This window comes from Pteropus medius, unplaced genomic scaffold (assembly GCF_902729225.1).
Source record: "Pteropus medius unplaced genomic scaffold, Ma_sr-lr_union100, whole genome shotgun sequence".
NCBI classification, from domain to species: Eukaryota; Metazoa; Chordata; class Mammalia; order Chiroptera; family Pteropodidae; genus Pteropus; species Pteropus medius.
The window spans coordinates 12,628,360-12,642,330 of NW_024355990.1; the positions used below are offsets into that span (position 1 = coordinate 12,628,360).

At 53.6% G+C, this 13,971-nt stretch overlaps 2 protein-coding genes across 2 annotated transcripts in view; both read right to left on the reverse strand.

The window, feature by feature from the left end:
- Positions 1 to 400, reverse strand: part of KCNH6 (potassium voltage-gated channel subfamily H member 6) — a 21,199-nt gene extending 20,799 nt beyond the window's left edge. The window contains exon 1 of the mRNA XM_039859891.1: positions 293 to 400. Within this exon, the coding sequence (XP_039715825.1) occupies positions 293 to 368 (76 nt within the window). The 5' untranslated portion in view covers positions 369 to 400. The remainder of the gene's footprint in view (positions 1 to 292) is intronic.
- Positions 401 to 3,395: 2,995 nt separating this feature from the next.
- Positions 3,396 to 13,716, reverse strand: ACE (angiotensin I converting enzyme). Its single transcript, XM_039859892.1, has 13 exons — positions 13,558 to 13,716; positions 13,016 to 13,174; positions 12,676 to 12,763; positions 12,327 to 12,470; positions 12,020 to 12,211; positions 11,806 to 11,903; positions 11,555 to 11,727; positions 10,991 to 11,214; positions 10,722 to 10,866; positions 8,809 to 8,907; positions 8,203 to 8,325; positions 4,321 to 4,505; positions 3,396 to 3,805 (listed from the first exon to the last, which is right to left on the reverse strand). The coding sequence occupies exons 1-13, from the start codon at positions 13,714 to 13,716 to the stop codon at positions 3,396 to 3,398; spliced, it is 2,199 nt and encodes a 732-aa protein (XP_039715826.1).
- Positions 13,717 to 13,971: the final 255 nt, after the last annotated feature.

Here is a 13,971-nt window from a genome sequence, read left to right on the forward strand (position 1 = left end):
AGAGCGGGGGATGGGGCAGTGATAGAAGGCGATGTCAGGGCTTGGGAAAATAACACAGGAGTGGAGGGTGGGGTTGTGCTCTGCCACTTGCTCTCCAGTAGAGAAGAGGGCAGGCATCTGAGGTAAGCGCGGCCCGCTGGAGAAGGTGTTGGGGACATTAAAGGATTTTGCATTCAGCATCCTGTACCCCACACCCTGCTTCATTAGAAGTTAGCAAAGGGGTCTGGCTACTCCTGCCACCGAACCAGGACTCTGGATCTTCCCCCCACCCCACCCCAACGCACACACTCACTCTGGCCTTCGAACTTGCGGATAATGGTGTCCAGGTAAGTGTTTTGGGGCGCGACGTGGCCCCTGCGGACAGGCATCTTCTGGCCGCGGCCTCTGCCCGGAGCCACCAGCGCCCCGGCTCCTAGCGTCTCCGCCGGTCCTCGGGCTTAGGGGCGTTCGGCTCCGGGTGGGCGCCGCCCCCGGGGAGGGCCACAGGGCTCCGTGCCCCGCCCGCCCGCCTGTGTCTACAGTCCGCTGCCCTCTCCGGCCCTCCCCCGCCGGCCTTTCGCCGCGCCTCTTCCCTTCGGCGCCGGCCCGGGAGCTGTCCGCGCCGCGGTGCTGAAAGAAGCCGTGCGGCGGCAGAGGGGCGGGGTCCGCGGGGCGGGGGCAACTTCTCCCAGACTCGACGGGGCAGGGGCGGGGCCCTGACTCTTAGGGGGCGGAGCTAGGCGGGAGTTCGGAGCCCGGAATCGCACCCGGCTTCTCTGAGGATCTTGTGTTTTCTGCCCTTGTCCCAGTACATAGTGGACGTTTCCGGGCGGATCTCTCAGGCGGGGGAAGGGGCGGGCAGAACGGGTCGTTAGGACTCAGGTGGTCTTTTGCTGAACGTTTCTTTCCTAGTCTTACCGCTGGGCCTGACTCTAGCAATGGTACAGTTAGATCTGTTGCCTGCCCTTATGAAGTGCCCTCCAGCTGAACTCAAATGCCCATGCAGAGCTCCTAATAGCAAGCCCATCTAGGACCTGGTCCTGGGAGAATGGGGTAGGAGTACACATGAAGGGTACAAGAAATATGCAATAAGTTGCTTTCTTCAGAGGCCTGAGAGCTCTTGGCATACAGACTCTGCTTGAGAGGAGACCAGATTTAAAATGAACTATTAGCAAGTGAAACACTGATAAAAGTTTCTAAATACTGATTGAAAATACACTAGAAGAAGCAGATGGGGATTGGATGAGGTTTATTGAAAGAGGCTTCTTGGAAAAGAGGAAGAGAAAGAGACCACTGTTCACGGAGCATCTCGTTGGGCTTGGAGCTTTGCAGAAGGTCCAAAGACCAGTTTTGAGCCAGGTCTTGGAGGGCAAGCATTCAAATGGAACATGTACCTTAAGCAAAGGCCGATGGTACAGTCAGTGCAAAGGGGCTGAGCTGGGGGCTGGGAGCAGTGAGGTTGGAGAAAAGGGGGATTGATAAAGACCCTCAGATGCCATTTTGAACATCTAGATTTAATTGGATGTACAACTAAGTTCTTAAGTAGTTAGACATGAAGGAAATATTCCGGTGAAATAAACTTTACAGTGGTAGGTGGGGGAGGGAGAATGGACAAGGAGGCTCAGTGAGATTTTTGCTGGAGTCCAGGTGAGAGGCTTGGAGTCCTGGGCTGGCTGTGCCTTTGCCACTCAGAGCCACAATGCCAGATGGGGGCCTCTTTGGCCACTGTGGCTGGGGGATGGGAACGCTGCAAATGTGGCCTCCTTGTGGGGCAGAGTTGTCTTGGCTGCCCCTGTGGGGCGGGGCAGGCTGGCTGTGGAGGAAAGGTGGGGCTGTTCCTCATGGGCTCAGTCTGTGGGGTGCTGAGCTCTGAGGAGGGACTTGAGCAGTGGTAGACTCATTCACTCACTTATTCACTCATTCAAACATTTTCCAGGTCCCCACTATATGCCATGGCCCATGCTGGCTACAGGTGTTACACAGGGGCACAGTCCTAGTAATGGAGACAAATAAGGACATTACAGCACAGCAATGTAGTGATAGAGACATCAAATGAGGTTGCTGTGGAGTCTGCATGAAGTGTGTGGGCTCAGCCAAAATTCAGGATGACCTCGTGAAACCTGGGCAGAGGTAGGGTCCATGAAGATCTCAGCCTAGTCCCTGTCCCTGGAACCCCTGACTTCTGGGCTCAGATCCTTAATCTAGAGAGAGCTGGTCCCATCTTTTGTCCACCTCCCCACCAGCTCAACTGCAGCCCTGGTGCCTCCTCTCTGCAATTACTAGCTGTGATGCTACTCCCCAACCCCAAGGCTCCCCTAATCTCTGACAGGTACTGATTCTCAGCCTCCCCAGGAGCCCCTGGGGCCTCAGTTCAAATTCAATTTGTCCCCATGATGGGCAGACCCAGGCTGGAAAAAAAGAGCTAGAAGGAGCAAGAACAGAGGCCTTCTCTCTCTCTTCCCAGGCTTGTCATTAAAGTATCATTTCTCGAATGTCCTCCAACAGCATTCTCTCCCTGTCCGCCCCTCCTCCATTAAGTGTAGAAAGGTGCCGTTTGCCCTGTGCTCAGTCCCCAGGGCAACAGGCCAGGCAGCAGGTGTGTGCGTTGAACAAGGCCATCTCCAGAGCGAGTGGCTAGAGATGAGCTTTGTTTAAATATTCAAGAAGTCAATCATTAATCAAGCCTGGCTTGGTGCCCAGCTACCCACTGTTTCCATTTGGGTGGGCCTGGACTGGAGCAGAGAGGGCTGTAGAGAAGTTTGTGAGGCTACTTGCGTGTCAGGTGGCTGAAAAGTAGCTTTTGAGGGCTGGATTATGCAACTCGACATAGGGCAGACCAGAAGATCAGCAGAAGGATGTGTTGGCCAGTATACAGAGCACTATGCTCATGTACTGGGCACCTATGATTTACATAGGAATGTCCAGTTCTACTTTATTACATTTTATAAGGGGACTGAAGCAACATCCTCTTTCTAACTAAAGCGAACATTCCTTGGACACTGCAGTCTCAGTCTAGCCTGACAATTGGGCGCCTGAAGAAAACAAGGCTGTGTGACGAACGAGTACTGGGCATGAATTGAGGTGGAGGCTGTTTTGGAGGGATACAGCCACTGAGTCATTAAAACCATGGTTCCTGGGTCCCTAGGGGAAGGAGGTTGGCCTGGAAGCCATGGCATACAAAGAATATATGGAATCACACAGAATCATGCAGAATCAATCACCTGTGCATATGGCCTTGCATACATGAATTCACAAACACACAGTTACAACTTCCCATGTACCCAGATCGGCCACGGCTGCACTCAATTGCAGTTGGGTACTATGCATGCAAGCCGTCCCCTCCCCAGCCTCCCCCCAGCCCTCTCTGGCTTGGCCTTCCTCCTCCCGTCCCCAAGCCTCACCAGTTGCACTGGTGTCTAGTCCAAGCTCCACCATTCAGCGCTCATCCATGGAGGCTTCCTGTTGTGCTGTGTGAAAATCCGAATGGTCAGGATGATTGAGCACAGCATCAGGATGAGGCAGAGGCTCAGAAGAATCCACTGTCTTTTGGCAACCTTGCTGGGCTCCATGGCTATGCCCAGGAAGTAGGTGTTGGATGGTGTCTCAAGTAGTTTGGTTTTCTGTGAACCGGTGTCCTGTGTATTGGTGTCCTGTACATTGCTGTCCTGAGTCAGTGACCTTTTTTCCAGGGAGTACAGCCTGCAGGCCAGCAGGAGGGCCACCAGGAACAAGACAAAGCTCAAGGCCAGCAACACCCACTGTCCGAATTTGGCCTGCTGAGAGTCCAGCTGTAGACTCAGGAATTTTACCTGGTGTGTGTCTTTTTCTGTGGAAGACATGAGAGTCTCGTAAAGCAGGTAGAACTGGGGAGGGGGCCCTGAGTTGCCCTGTGGCCATCAGAAAGGGTCTGACTTCCACTGGCCTTTTCTCTCAGCCTCAGGCATCTACCTTCCATGCCACAGGTGAGAGCACTGCGCTGGAAGGAGGGTGAGAAAGAGAAGTAGAAGGAAGAGAAGGAGTACATACCCTATGGAGCCAATCAGGGGCTCCATGCAAGGGTTAAGAGGCAAGATGCCCACCCTGTGCTCATATGCCATCCTGGAAGTCTAGCTGAGCAGTGCACAGGAAAGCAATTGGGGCATGGGCTGGGGCGTGGGCTGTGTTCTTGGCCGAGGCTGCATCAGGTGCAGACAGGGTCACGCAGCAGCCACGTTGTGCTTGTTTAAGCCAGGTGATAGATTGGCTAAGGGCTAAGGCTGAGTTGGGTTAGGGGCTGGCCTAGAAGGCTAGGGTAGGGCTTGGGACTGGACCAGAGTTGGGACCAGGGGCAGATTATCAAACCTTCAAAGGAACAGGAGAAGTCCGGCCAGCCCAGGATCTCCCCTTGACGCACGTTCTCGGTGACCAGCCAGTTTAGCAGAGGCTTGAAGTAGGTCATAAGGGCCTTTGTGGACATCTTGCTATTCCCAGTTATCCTCTGCAGGACCTCTGGCCAGGGTTTGCTGGAACCCAGCTTTAGGATATCCCTGAGACGGTGGGTACAACTGTAAGGCTGTGTAGGGTCATCAGCTGGTGCTGCTAGGACCCCCTCAGTATGCCCAACTTTGGCTCAGAGCTCAGCATAGTGTATAAAAATCCGAAGCTTTGAAATAAAACCAATCTGGGTTTGAATCCTAATCTGTCATTCAGTAGCTGTGGGACCTTGGACAAGTAACTTAACCTTTCTAAGCCTCAGTTGCCATATCCATAGGAGATTATAATAGTACCTGTCTCCTAGGGTTGATGTGATGATTGAATAAGCCACAACGCTGGGAGTGTAATAGGCAGGCAATGAATGTTAGCTGTCCACTTGGGACAGAGGAATAAAAATTACTATTATTATCATTTTTAAAAATTATTATTACTATTTTTATTACCACTACTGTGGTGATTATTATTCCCCTGGACCCCGATGGGCATGAAGTCTCGAGGCACTGTTTCCCATGAGAGACTCAGTGTCAGTAGGGAGAGGCAGCTCTTCGGCCCCTTTTGGTCTCACGGGGAGTGTTTGAGAGGATTAGAGAGATAAAGAGCATGGGATGTGCTCTGCGTATGGCCGTAGTACTGTACAAATGTCAGATCTGCTCAGGACACGCCCAGTGCTTGATGGCAGGGTGTCAAGCCTCAGGCTTGGCCTGCATACTCATGGTGAGGGTACAGTGTGCTGAAGCCAGACCTCTAGGCTCTTCCAACTGAGGATTCCTATGGAGGCAGCAGGGGGCATATATTGAGCCTTCTCAACGTGTTTCCCAGTCTGAATAGGAGAGAGGTGAGGCTTAGAGGCTCAAAAATCAGAGAGTGGTGTCTATACTAACAGGACGCAGGTTCAAGACCCAACAGTGCTACTTATGGACTGTATAACCTCAGGCAATCAACTTAACCTCTCTTAGCTTCAGATTCCTCAACAATAAAATGGGCCCCATTAATACCTGCCTTTCACTGTGGTGAGGATTAAGTCACATAATGGTGGTGAAAGAGAACTTTGTAGCTTGCAAAGACACACCACTTAATAAACAACTAGGAAAGAATGAGGTAAGGAAACTAATGGTCAGTGAGTCCTCAGCAGAAGCCACTGAGATAGAAATATAGTTCAGATCCAAGAGAAATGGAAGAGAAAAGTCATCAAGATTAATAGAAAAAAAACAAAAACAAAAATCCACAACCAACTTTAGGTAAGAGGATTTTATCAGATGCTGGGTCCTGGGAAAAAGGAAGGACCTTGAGGGGGAAATGCTTTGACTATTGAGAATCTGCCTATTTAGAAAGAGTCTTTCACACAGGGTAGAACAAAAGGTTAGACTTAAACCCAGCGGTTTAAGTCAAGTTAGACTTGACCCATGTAGGTAGCATATGAGACTTGCAAAGGTGGCATCTGGGAACTGCCTGAAGCTCTGAACTCCAAGGTGGCAGCAATGGGCCCCACGGACGGGGTCAAGCCCACCGTGGCTGGCTGTATGAGACAGAGGGACTTTGGGAACTAGGACCAAGTTCACTTTGACCCTCCATTTACAACAGAACCAGCCAAGAGGCTGTTTCAGGGCAACTCCATTTAGAAAGATGAGTCAAAAGTAGCAAGATCAAATTTTCAGATATAGTAGGCAAAAATCTTGCCCAAGAATCTTGCCCAAACCCTTCTCCTGTGTAAGCACTCATTTCCCCCTCCCCTCCACAGCCCATATTTCACTCTGCTACCATCCCACCTCCCCAAAGCTCATGACATCCCCCTTTCTCAGAGACCTCTCTGCCCTCTGCAGAGGTGTTTGAAGTCCTCAACTTGGAACTCAGAGTCTTCCCTGAGCAGGGGTCTGGACAATGATGTATGAGGACTGGTGAGCAGTGACCAGCCACATGTGGCAAGTCCTCTACATGCTTTGATGTGAAGTCAGACTCTGGGAGCCTTGTATGCCCTGGGTGAAGTGGAGGAGGGAAGTGGCGAGAAAGACTGAGTCAAATGTCCCACCAATCAAGTGGGATGAAGACTCAGAGTTAAAAGTGAGTTGACGTATAGAAAACAAACGTCTTATTTTTCGCCCTCTTGTGTTTGGAGACAGAGATCCCTCCTTTGTACCCCAGCATGACCTCCTCACCCTCTTTGCATGTTCACCAAAGTCCTTTTCTACTGTACCAGCTCCCTTTTTGTATTGTGGTTATTGATTTATCCTGTGACCCATTGCCCCCTGCTGGATACAGGCAGGCTGGTCACCACGGGCACAAGTAAATGTTTGCTGAATGAATAAATGATGGGCAGTCAGGCATGAATTCAGAGAGCAGAGAGGCCCCTTATGTTCCATGCATTCAGAAAAGCTCTACCTAGGCAGTCAACTAGAATAAACCCCTGTAGTGTGAAAAGATGGAAAAACAAATAGCCTAGAGAGACAATAGGCTGGCAAGGTACAGCCTTCCCTGGGAGCAAAGCCAGGGGATCAGTCCTGTAGCTCCATCTGGCCTGGTGGTTACTGACAAACTGCATGGTGGGATCACAAATATGCTCATTACATTTGCAAAGGATACTAAACGATGTGGATTTGTTAATCCTCTGAGAGACAGGAATAAAACTAAAGATGACCTTGACCAATTAGAGAAATGGACCTATTGAAATCAGTTGAAATTTAAAGACCATGTCAGTGTTGGAGCGTTGATCCTAGGACCAGTAGACCCACGTCTGACCTCAGAAGACCTGTATCTTTTGACTGAAAGCACCAGGGTGAAAGATGCTGTGTTCTAGACTCAGTTTGGGGCTCAGTGCATGACTTCGCCCCTTGTCGGATGACTGACATGCAATCACATTACCTCTCATAGCTTCAGTATCTTCATTTGTGGAATATGGGTAATATCTACTTTGCAAAGTTATAAGCTACTAACATGAAACCCTGTAAGAGCATTCATTAGCGAACCTCGAGTAGTAAATGCTTCCTACTATCAGGTCAGCTTACTGCTCCCCTTCCCCCTCTCCCTGTCAGGACCAAAAACTAACTCCACAGAGGCAGGAATTGGAAAAGAGAGGCAAGATGCCAAGTGCAAGAAAAAAGACTTGGGAGAGAGGGTCAAAGTGGACCACAGGCTGGCCAGAGCGTGCCGAGAGGTTGGTGTGAAAGCAGTCTGGATCAGCCTGGGAACTGGATCGAAGCATCTCCAAGAACAGGTGGGAAAGGCAGAGTGTACCCAAAGGTGCATCAAATGCTGCCCAGAGGATAGGCAAGCACCTTGCAAGGAAAGACTAAGGGGATTCAGATGGAAGACTGAGGCTCAGGTGGAACTCCCACTCTGCCTTCCCATCTGGGAGAGCGTGATTTATTGGCATGTGCGAGTGAGTGAGTGCGTGTGTGCGTGTGCGCGTGTGTGTGTGGGGGGCATGTGAGTGAGTGGTGAGAGCGTGTGTGTATATGTGTGAGTGTGAGTTTGTGGGAGAGTGTGTGTGAATGAGTGAAAGTATTGTGCTCATGCATATATGTATGTGTTAGCAGGAGGGGCTAAACAGTCTCTCTGACGGGAGTGGGGGCTACACGAGAGGAAATGAGCTTTGCTGACTGCAGGAGAGACAGCAGTCCTACAGGAGGAACAATTTCTGTTACAGTACAAGCTCCGCTCAGGGGGCCTAGGGTAGCCGTGAGGAGGGGCCTGGGGCAGGCTGCCAGCAGGGGAGGGAGGAGGAACTGAGAGCAAATGAGGGAAGAGGGCACTCACTCCAGGAGCTTCCCAGCCAGCTTGGAGTTGTAGATGTCACACCGGTGCAGTGGACCCGTGTGGCCTGAGGCCTTGCACAGAGCTTCGTGGAACTGGAACTGGATCACCAGGCTGAGGAAGTACCTGGGTAAAGGAATGTAAGGGCAGACTGGGAAGTGGGTGTCAGGGGTGGGCAGCCCAGAGCCACGTGGAGCCAGTCAGCTCTGACATGCAGTGGCCAGGAGGGTCCAGTCAACAGGCACAGCCAAGGCCGAGGTTTCTTCGGCCAGACCCATCCTCGGGCTGGCCCTAGGATACTGCAAGGCCTCTCCCCTTCAGCCCTGGAAATAACCTTTGCCTCCCTCTTTCCCACCCTCCTCTGGGGAACAGCAGAGATAGGTTACAATGATCCCATCAGCTCTGCCCTTCACACAGGATTTGATGTCAAAGCCCAGAGGATTCCAAGGCATGGCCCTCTGAGGGCCCTGCGACCTGATAGTAAGAGGTGGGTGGGGACGCAGGGAGACATCTGGATATAGGGCCTTCCAGGAAGTCCCCAGCCTGGTGCCCATGTCCCCAACCCCCGACTCCCCAAGCTGGTCCTGCTGGCAGGGCCCAGACCTTTACCGTATGTAGGGCACGCTGGCAGAGATGTGGAATTTGGCACCTGGATCAAAGTCATCCTCTGTCCGAGGAACAGGGGGGCACAGGCCCTGGTACTTCAACCTGGCAGGGAAAACGGGATTCGATGGTGCCACCCTTTAGAGTTCTCAGAGCCTTTTTATTTTGAAGCCCTTGCACAGCTATCAAAACAGGACCTGGTGTGCAGAGGACACTTAATGCATTTTTACTGATTAAATAAATGAGTTGAAAACATATGGGACTGGGAGTCATAACATAGTAACAGTAGTTAACACTGACTGAGCACTTTCTCTGTGCTAGGAACACTCAACACTGTCCTGGTTCTGGGAACGCAGGAGGGAACGAGCTAGGCAAGGTCCCTACTTGCATCCTAATGACTGGGGCCGGTTTAGACCAATTGACAAGGTCATTTTATCTAGAAACAAGTACCAAGAAGAAGACAGAGTAACATCCCTGTGAGGTAACCCTGCCGTTATTCCCATTCTACAAACGAGGAAACCAAGGTTTGGAGATCAGGGAACTGGCTGCAGGACACAGAACTAGTCGTTGGCAGATCCCAAGAACATTCGGGTTCGTATAGTTTTACCCCTGAGCTGTGTGACTGTGGGAAAGTCACTAATTGCCACTGAGCCCTGTTGTAAAATGGGGTCTGTAAAATGTGCATAAAATGACCCATCTTTAGGATGAAACAGTCTTTGAAAAGGCTCATTGTCTTACTGTTAGCTCACTAGAACCTCTGAATCATCCTCTGGGGCTGACGGAGTCGGGAGGCTCCTCTCCCAGTTGGCAGGGCCTTGTTCAAGGCCCAGAGAGCCACCACCCCTCTCCCTCAGCCCCTGGTCTCCATCAGGTGGTGTTGGGTGTGGTCCACAGGAGGAAAAGGGTCCCTGCAGGCACCTCGGATGCCTGGTAGGAGGTGCCCTTGTAGGGGCACAAGGCCAAGACTCTGCCAATCCTATTGGTGAGACCTGGTCCTGAATCTGGGGTGGGGTTAGGAGGGTGAAAAGACAAAGGAAGGAGTGCCCAGCTCTGTCACCCCTGGGCTGCTGTGCAACTGTGGGCTGGGCACATATTCTTCTATGAATGACTGTGGGTTGTTATAAAGGTTCAGATAAACTTAAGGGCTTGTGCAGACCCTTCATGGTTGCTCCAAAACACACCGTGGCTGGCAGATTTGAACTAGTCAGTTTGAGGCCAGACAGAGAGAGAGGCGCTCTGGCCACCAGCATTCATTATACAATCAAGTGGCCAAGGGTCAGTGGTGGGGGGACATGCCAGTGCTCCTCACTCGAGAGTGACACTGCCTGACCACTGGTGGCTCCTTCGGCAGCCAGTTCCGACCTCAGACATGCTAGGGATGCTAAGTCAGAGGCAGGTGTGCGTGCGTGTTGGGGCAGTGGAAAAGAGCACAGTGAGCTTGCCTCTCTCTCTTGGGGACTCTTTCCACAGGAGGGAAAGCGTTCAGGTCCTCTCTGCTGGCCCCAGTGGTGGGAACAGAGAGGGAGGAGAAGAGCAGGAGGGCCTGCCTGGTGGGCAGTGTTCTGTTCTTGGAGGAGCCCGGGTGCAACCATTATGTGAGCGTCCCAGCCACCCAGGGAGCAGGTGGGGCCACCACTGGGATCCCTAGAAAGGTTAAGAGGCCTGCTCAGTGCTGGTGCCAGATTCAGCGGGAGGCCTCACGACCACCCATGCTGGCACCTATCCACTTCAGCAGGGATGCTTTTGTCTGGTGACTGCAAACAGCCAACACTGTCCCAGGAGGCCCTCAAGTCACCAGCATTGCTTGCCCAGGTCTGTCCTCAGAGGAGACTTGGCTGCCCCCTTGAGGCTGACCTGAAAGCCCTGCCCGCACCAGGGGTGGAAGGGGGCAGAAAGCACAGGGCGGCGGTCTTCCTCACCTGAGGTTCCACCACTCCAGGTTGTAAGAGCTCTTCTGGATGGTGCCATCAAAGACTTTCCAGCGAAACAGGTCCATCAGGTAGGCGAAGGGAATGAAGGCGATCTTGTCCAGGGCAATGCCCATCAGGAAATTGACCTCCTCCTCTGGGGAGGGCAGGACAGTCAGGAGGTGGCTCCTGGCTCTCCCTCCCTTCGGCTTTGCCTAGAGAGCCCTAGCTGCCGCCCCAGGCTTTGGCTGTCCTCCTGTGGTCCTCGCAGGCCCTATCACCTGAGTCCTGGTGCTGATGGCTGAGCAGGCCTCTGTTGAGCAGGTGCTTGTGGGAGGAGGCCGAGAGGGTGACCACCGACCCCACAGCCTCTTCAAAGGCTGGGTTGGCGCCTGCGCGGAAGATCACTGGGAGGTTCTTATACTGCATGAAGTACTGGATGTGGCCCATCTGGTGGAAGATGGATAGCAGGTCTTCTATGGTCACCTCAGTGCACTTCTTTATCCTAGGGTTAAATGACAGAGGTCAAGGAGCATGGGGATGTGCTGGGAGAAGGAGAGATTTCTCCATTCAGACTCCTAAGGGGTTGGGTGGTTGGGCCAGAGACCAGCAAGGCCTCGGTTGCTGTATTTTCTGCCTCCGGGCACCATATCCAACCAGCAGCCACGACTTTTTGTTCTCACACTCACCTCACCCATGTTGCTGGCTCACATGCTCCCTCTCTGCCCCAGCTCCACTCTTTCTCCCACTTCCTAAGACAGGCAGGGCAGATAGGTGGGCAGTGGAAGGGGCAGAGGAAGAGCGAGAGAGGGCCAGGAGGGTGGTGCTGGCTGCTGGGTGAGCACCTGAAGTCCTTGCCGTTGAAGAAGTCCCAGGCAGAAGTATGGCACTCCACCGCCCGCCCGTCGGTCGGCCTTTCTATCATCGACTTTTCCCAGAACGCGGGAGGGGTGGAAAGCAGCCCCAGGGAGGTGATGAATTTTTCAGCCTCTTGGAACATTTTCTCAGGTTTCCAGTGCTGTGGGGAAGAGCAGGTGCGTGGGGCCCTGCCTAGGGGTGTGGAGCAGGCAGGGGCAGTCAGAGGCCAAGCGCTTACCTGGATTCGCATGATCTTTGTGATGTCCTCGGGGGGCTTATCCGGGAAGGGCAGGACCAGGTCTAAGATTTTGACCCAAGACTGAGCCCACATGTTCCCTGGAAGGGGAGTGGAGGGGCTCAGAGGAAGCAGGAGACAACTCTCCGCCCTTACTGAGTGCCTGCTTGGAGGCCTCCTCTGCCAGCCCCACCTCCACTGCCAGCGGGGGCTTTACCCAGGAGGTGGGCAGGGATGGGCCCCTTCAAGTTAATGACTCCGGGCCCGTAGTGGCGGTGCAGGGCCCGGCGCACGTAGGCGTGCAGGTTCAGGTAGAGTGGCTGCAGCTCCTGGTAAAGCTGTTCCAGGTCTTGTTCCAGTGTGTTGGATTCATAGCGGGATCGCCACAGGGCTCCCATGTCTTTGTAACCTAGGATGGCAGGGGTTGGGGGCCAGGCTCAGAGGTGCTCACGCTGAGACCCATGCGTGTGCTATTTGCTCAGGTGGGGCTGGCCGGGGCGGTGAGGGGTGGGGTGCGGTCTTACCATTGAGCATTGCAGCCTTGTTGCTGAGGTGCACGTAGTACTCAAAGGCGACACGGAGCTGACGCCCCGCAGCATCCCTCCAGCCCTGCCAGGCCCACAGCAGCTCCTTATAGTCCCGGGAGGTGGCCATGACTTCTTCGAGGTCTATGTCCGGAAAAGGAGCCAAGGTGGGACCCTTATTCCCTCCTGCCTTCTGTCCTCATCCACCCTAGACAGCTCCCAACCCCCAAACAAGGAAACACAGTTGGGGCAGGGAGGAGGATGGGAGTTGGCGGGGCGGGGGCGGGGGCTCTCTCTTCGAGGGGAGGCAGGGCTGTGGGGGTGTACACGAGCAGGCTTGGGCACTCACCGGGCTCCAGGGGCATGCAGGGCCCCTCATTCAGGCACACCTGGGCCGTGCTGTACGTTGTCTCCATGTAGGCCAGAATCTTGTTGTACTGGGGGGGCAGGTGTCACCCAGAGCAGGCCCGTGCTGTGGGCCCACCCCCAGTGCTAGCCCCACCAGCTGGGAGAGGGCCTGGCTGAGGCATCTTCCCACCAGCCTCCCCTCCTCTCCCTCCCCAAAGGAAGCTCTGGCCTTGCCCACCCACCTCCCTCCTGCCCCACACACTCCAGCTCCCGCCCTGCAGGCCCACCCACCCCTGGGGCGGTGAGCATGCTCCTGGAGACCTGGGGGCTCCGTCCATCACCTCCCGGAGCTCGTCCTTGGGCAGGGCCGCTTTGTCTATGTTCTGCAGCTTACTCAGCATACGCTTAATAGTCGGATCCTGGAAACTGGCGTTCTTAAACAGGCGGGCCCGGGTGCCAAAGTACAGCATGTGCCGAGACTTCTCTGTGTCCTTGTACAGCTGGAAAGAGGGTCGCCGTATTTGTTGTGGGAAGTTGGGGGAGGGAGTGAGGGTCCCACATTGAACTCCAGGGCCGCAGACCCCCAGCTTCCTCCTGATCCCTATTTTAAAGGATCAGAATCATTGAAAGTTTGCTAACAGGGAGAAAGGAGGGAGCCCGGGTCCCTAAAGGCAAGTAGGTGATATTTACAAGGGGAAAGCATCAAGAGATTCTTGCCCAGAGAACCTTTAGTGCCACCAAGAGGCACGGAGCTTGTAGCTTGTTTTAACACGTACTTTTGGGCTTCCCTCTTTCCTCTAGCTCTGGATAGGGGGTGCAGTGGATTCCACAGCCCCCTGCTCTTCTCAGGGGAAAAGGGGTTAGAGCGAAAGTGGTACCACACCATATCTCTCCGATTTTTCTTGGTAATGTTGGTGACATAGTTCCAGGTGGCCTCCGTGAACCGGTTCCACACGATCTGGGCCGTATGCTCATAAAACTGCAGTAACTCCTTTGCCACAGTCTCATGGTAGAGCTCGCCTGCCAGGAAGGAGATGGGCATCGTGCTGTCCTGGTAGTGGCCTGCCCCTGCCTGGTCCCCTTGTTACATCCCATGCTGCTTTGGGTCCCGGCCTCACCTGAGCTCTGATAACCCTCGGTCCTGAGCCATGGCAAGAGCTGCCCATAACAGAAGAGTACAAGTAGGGAAGGTCCAGGGCAAGTCCATCTTGTGCCCATGACCAAGAGAACAGCAGAGCTGGGGGAGGCTATAAGCCAATCGCGATCCGGCTCCATATTATGACATCAGGGGCTAAAG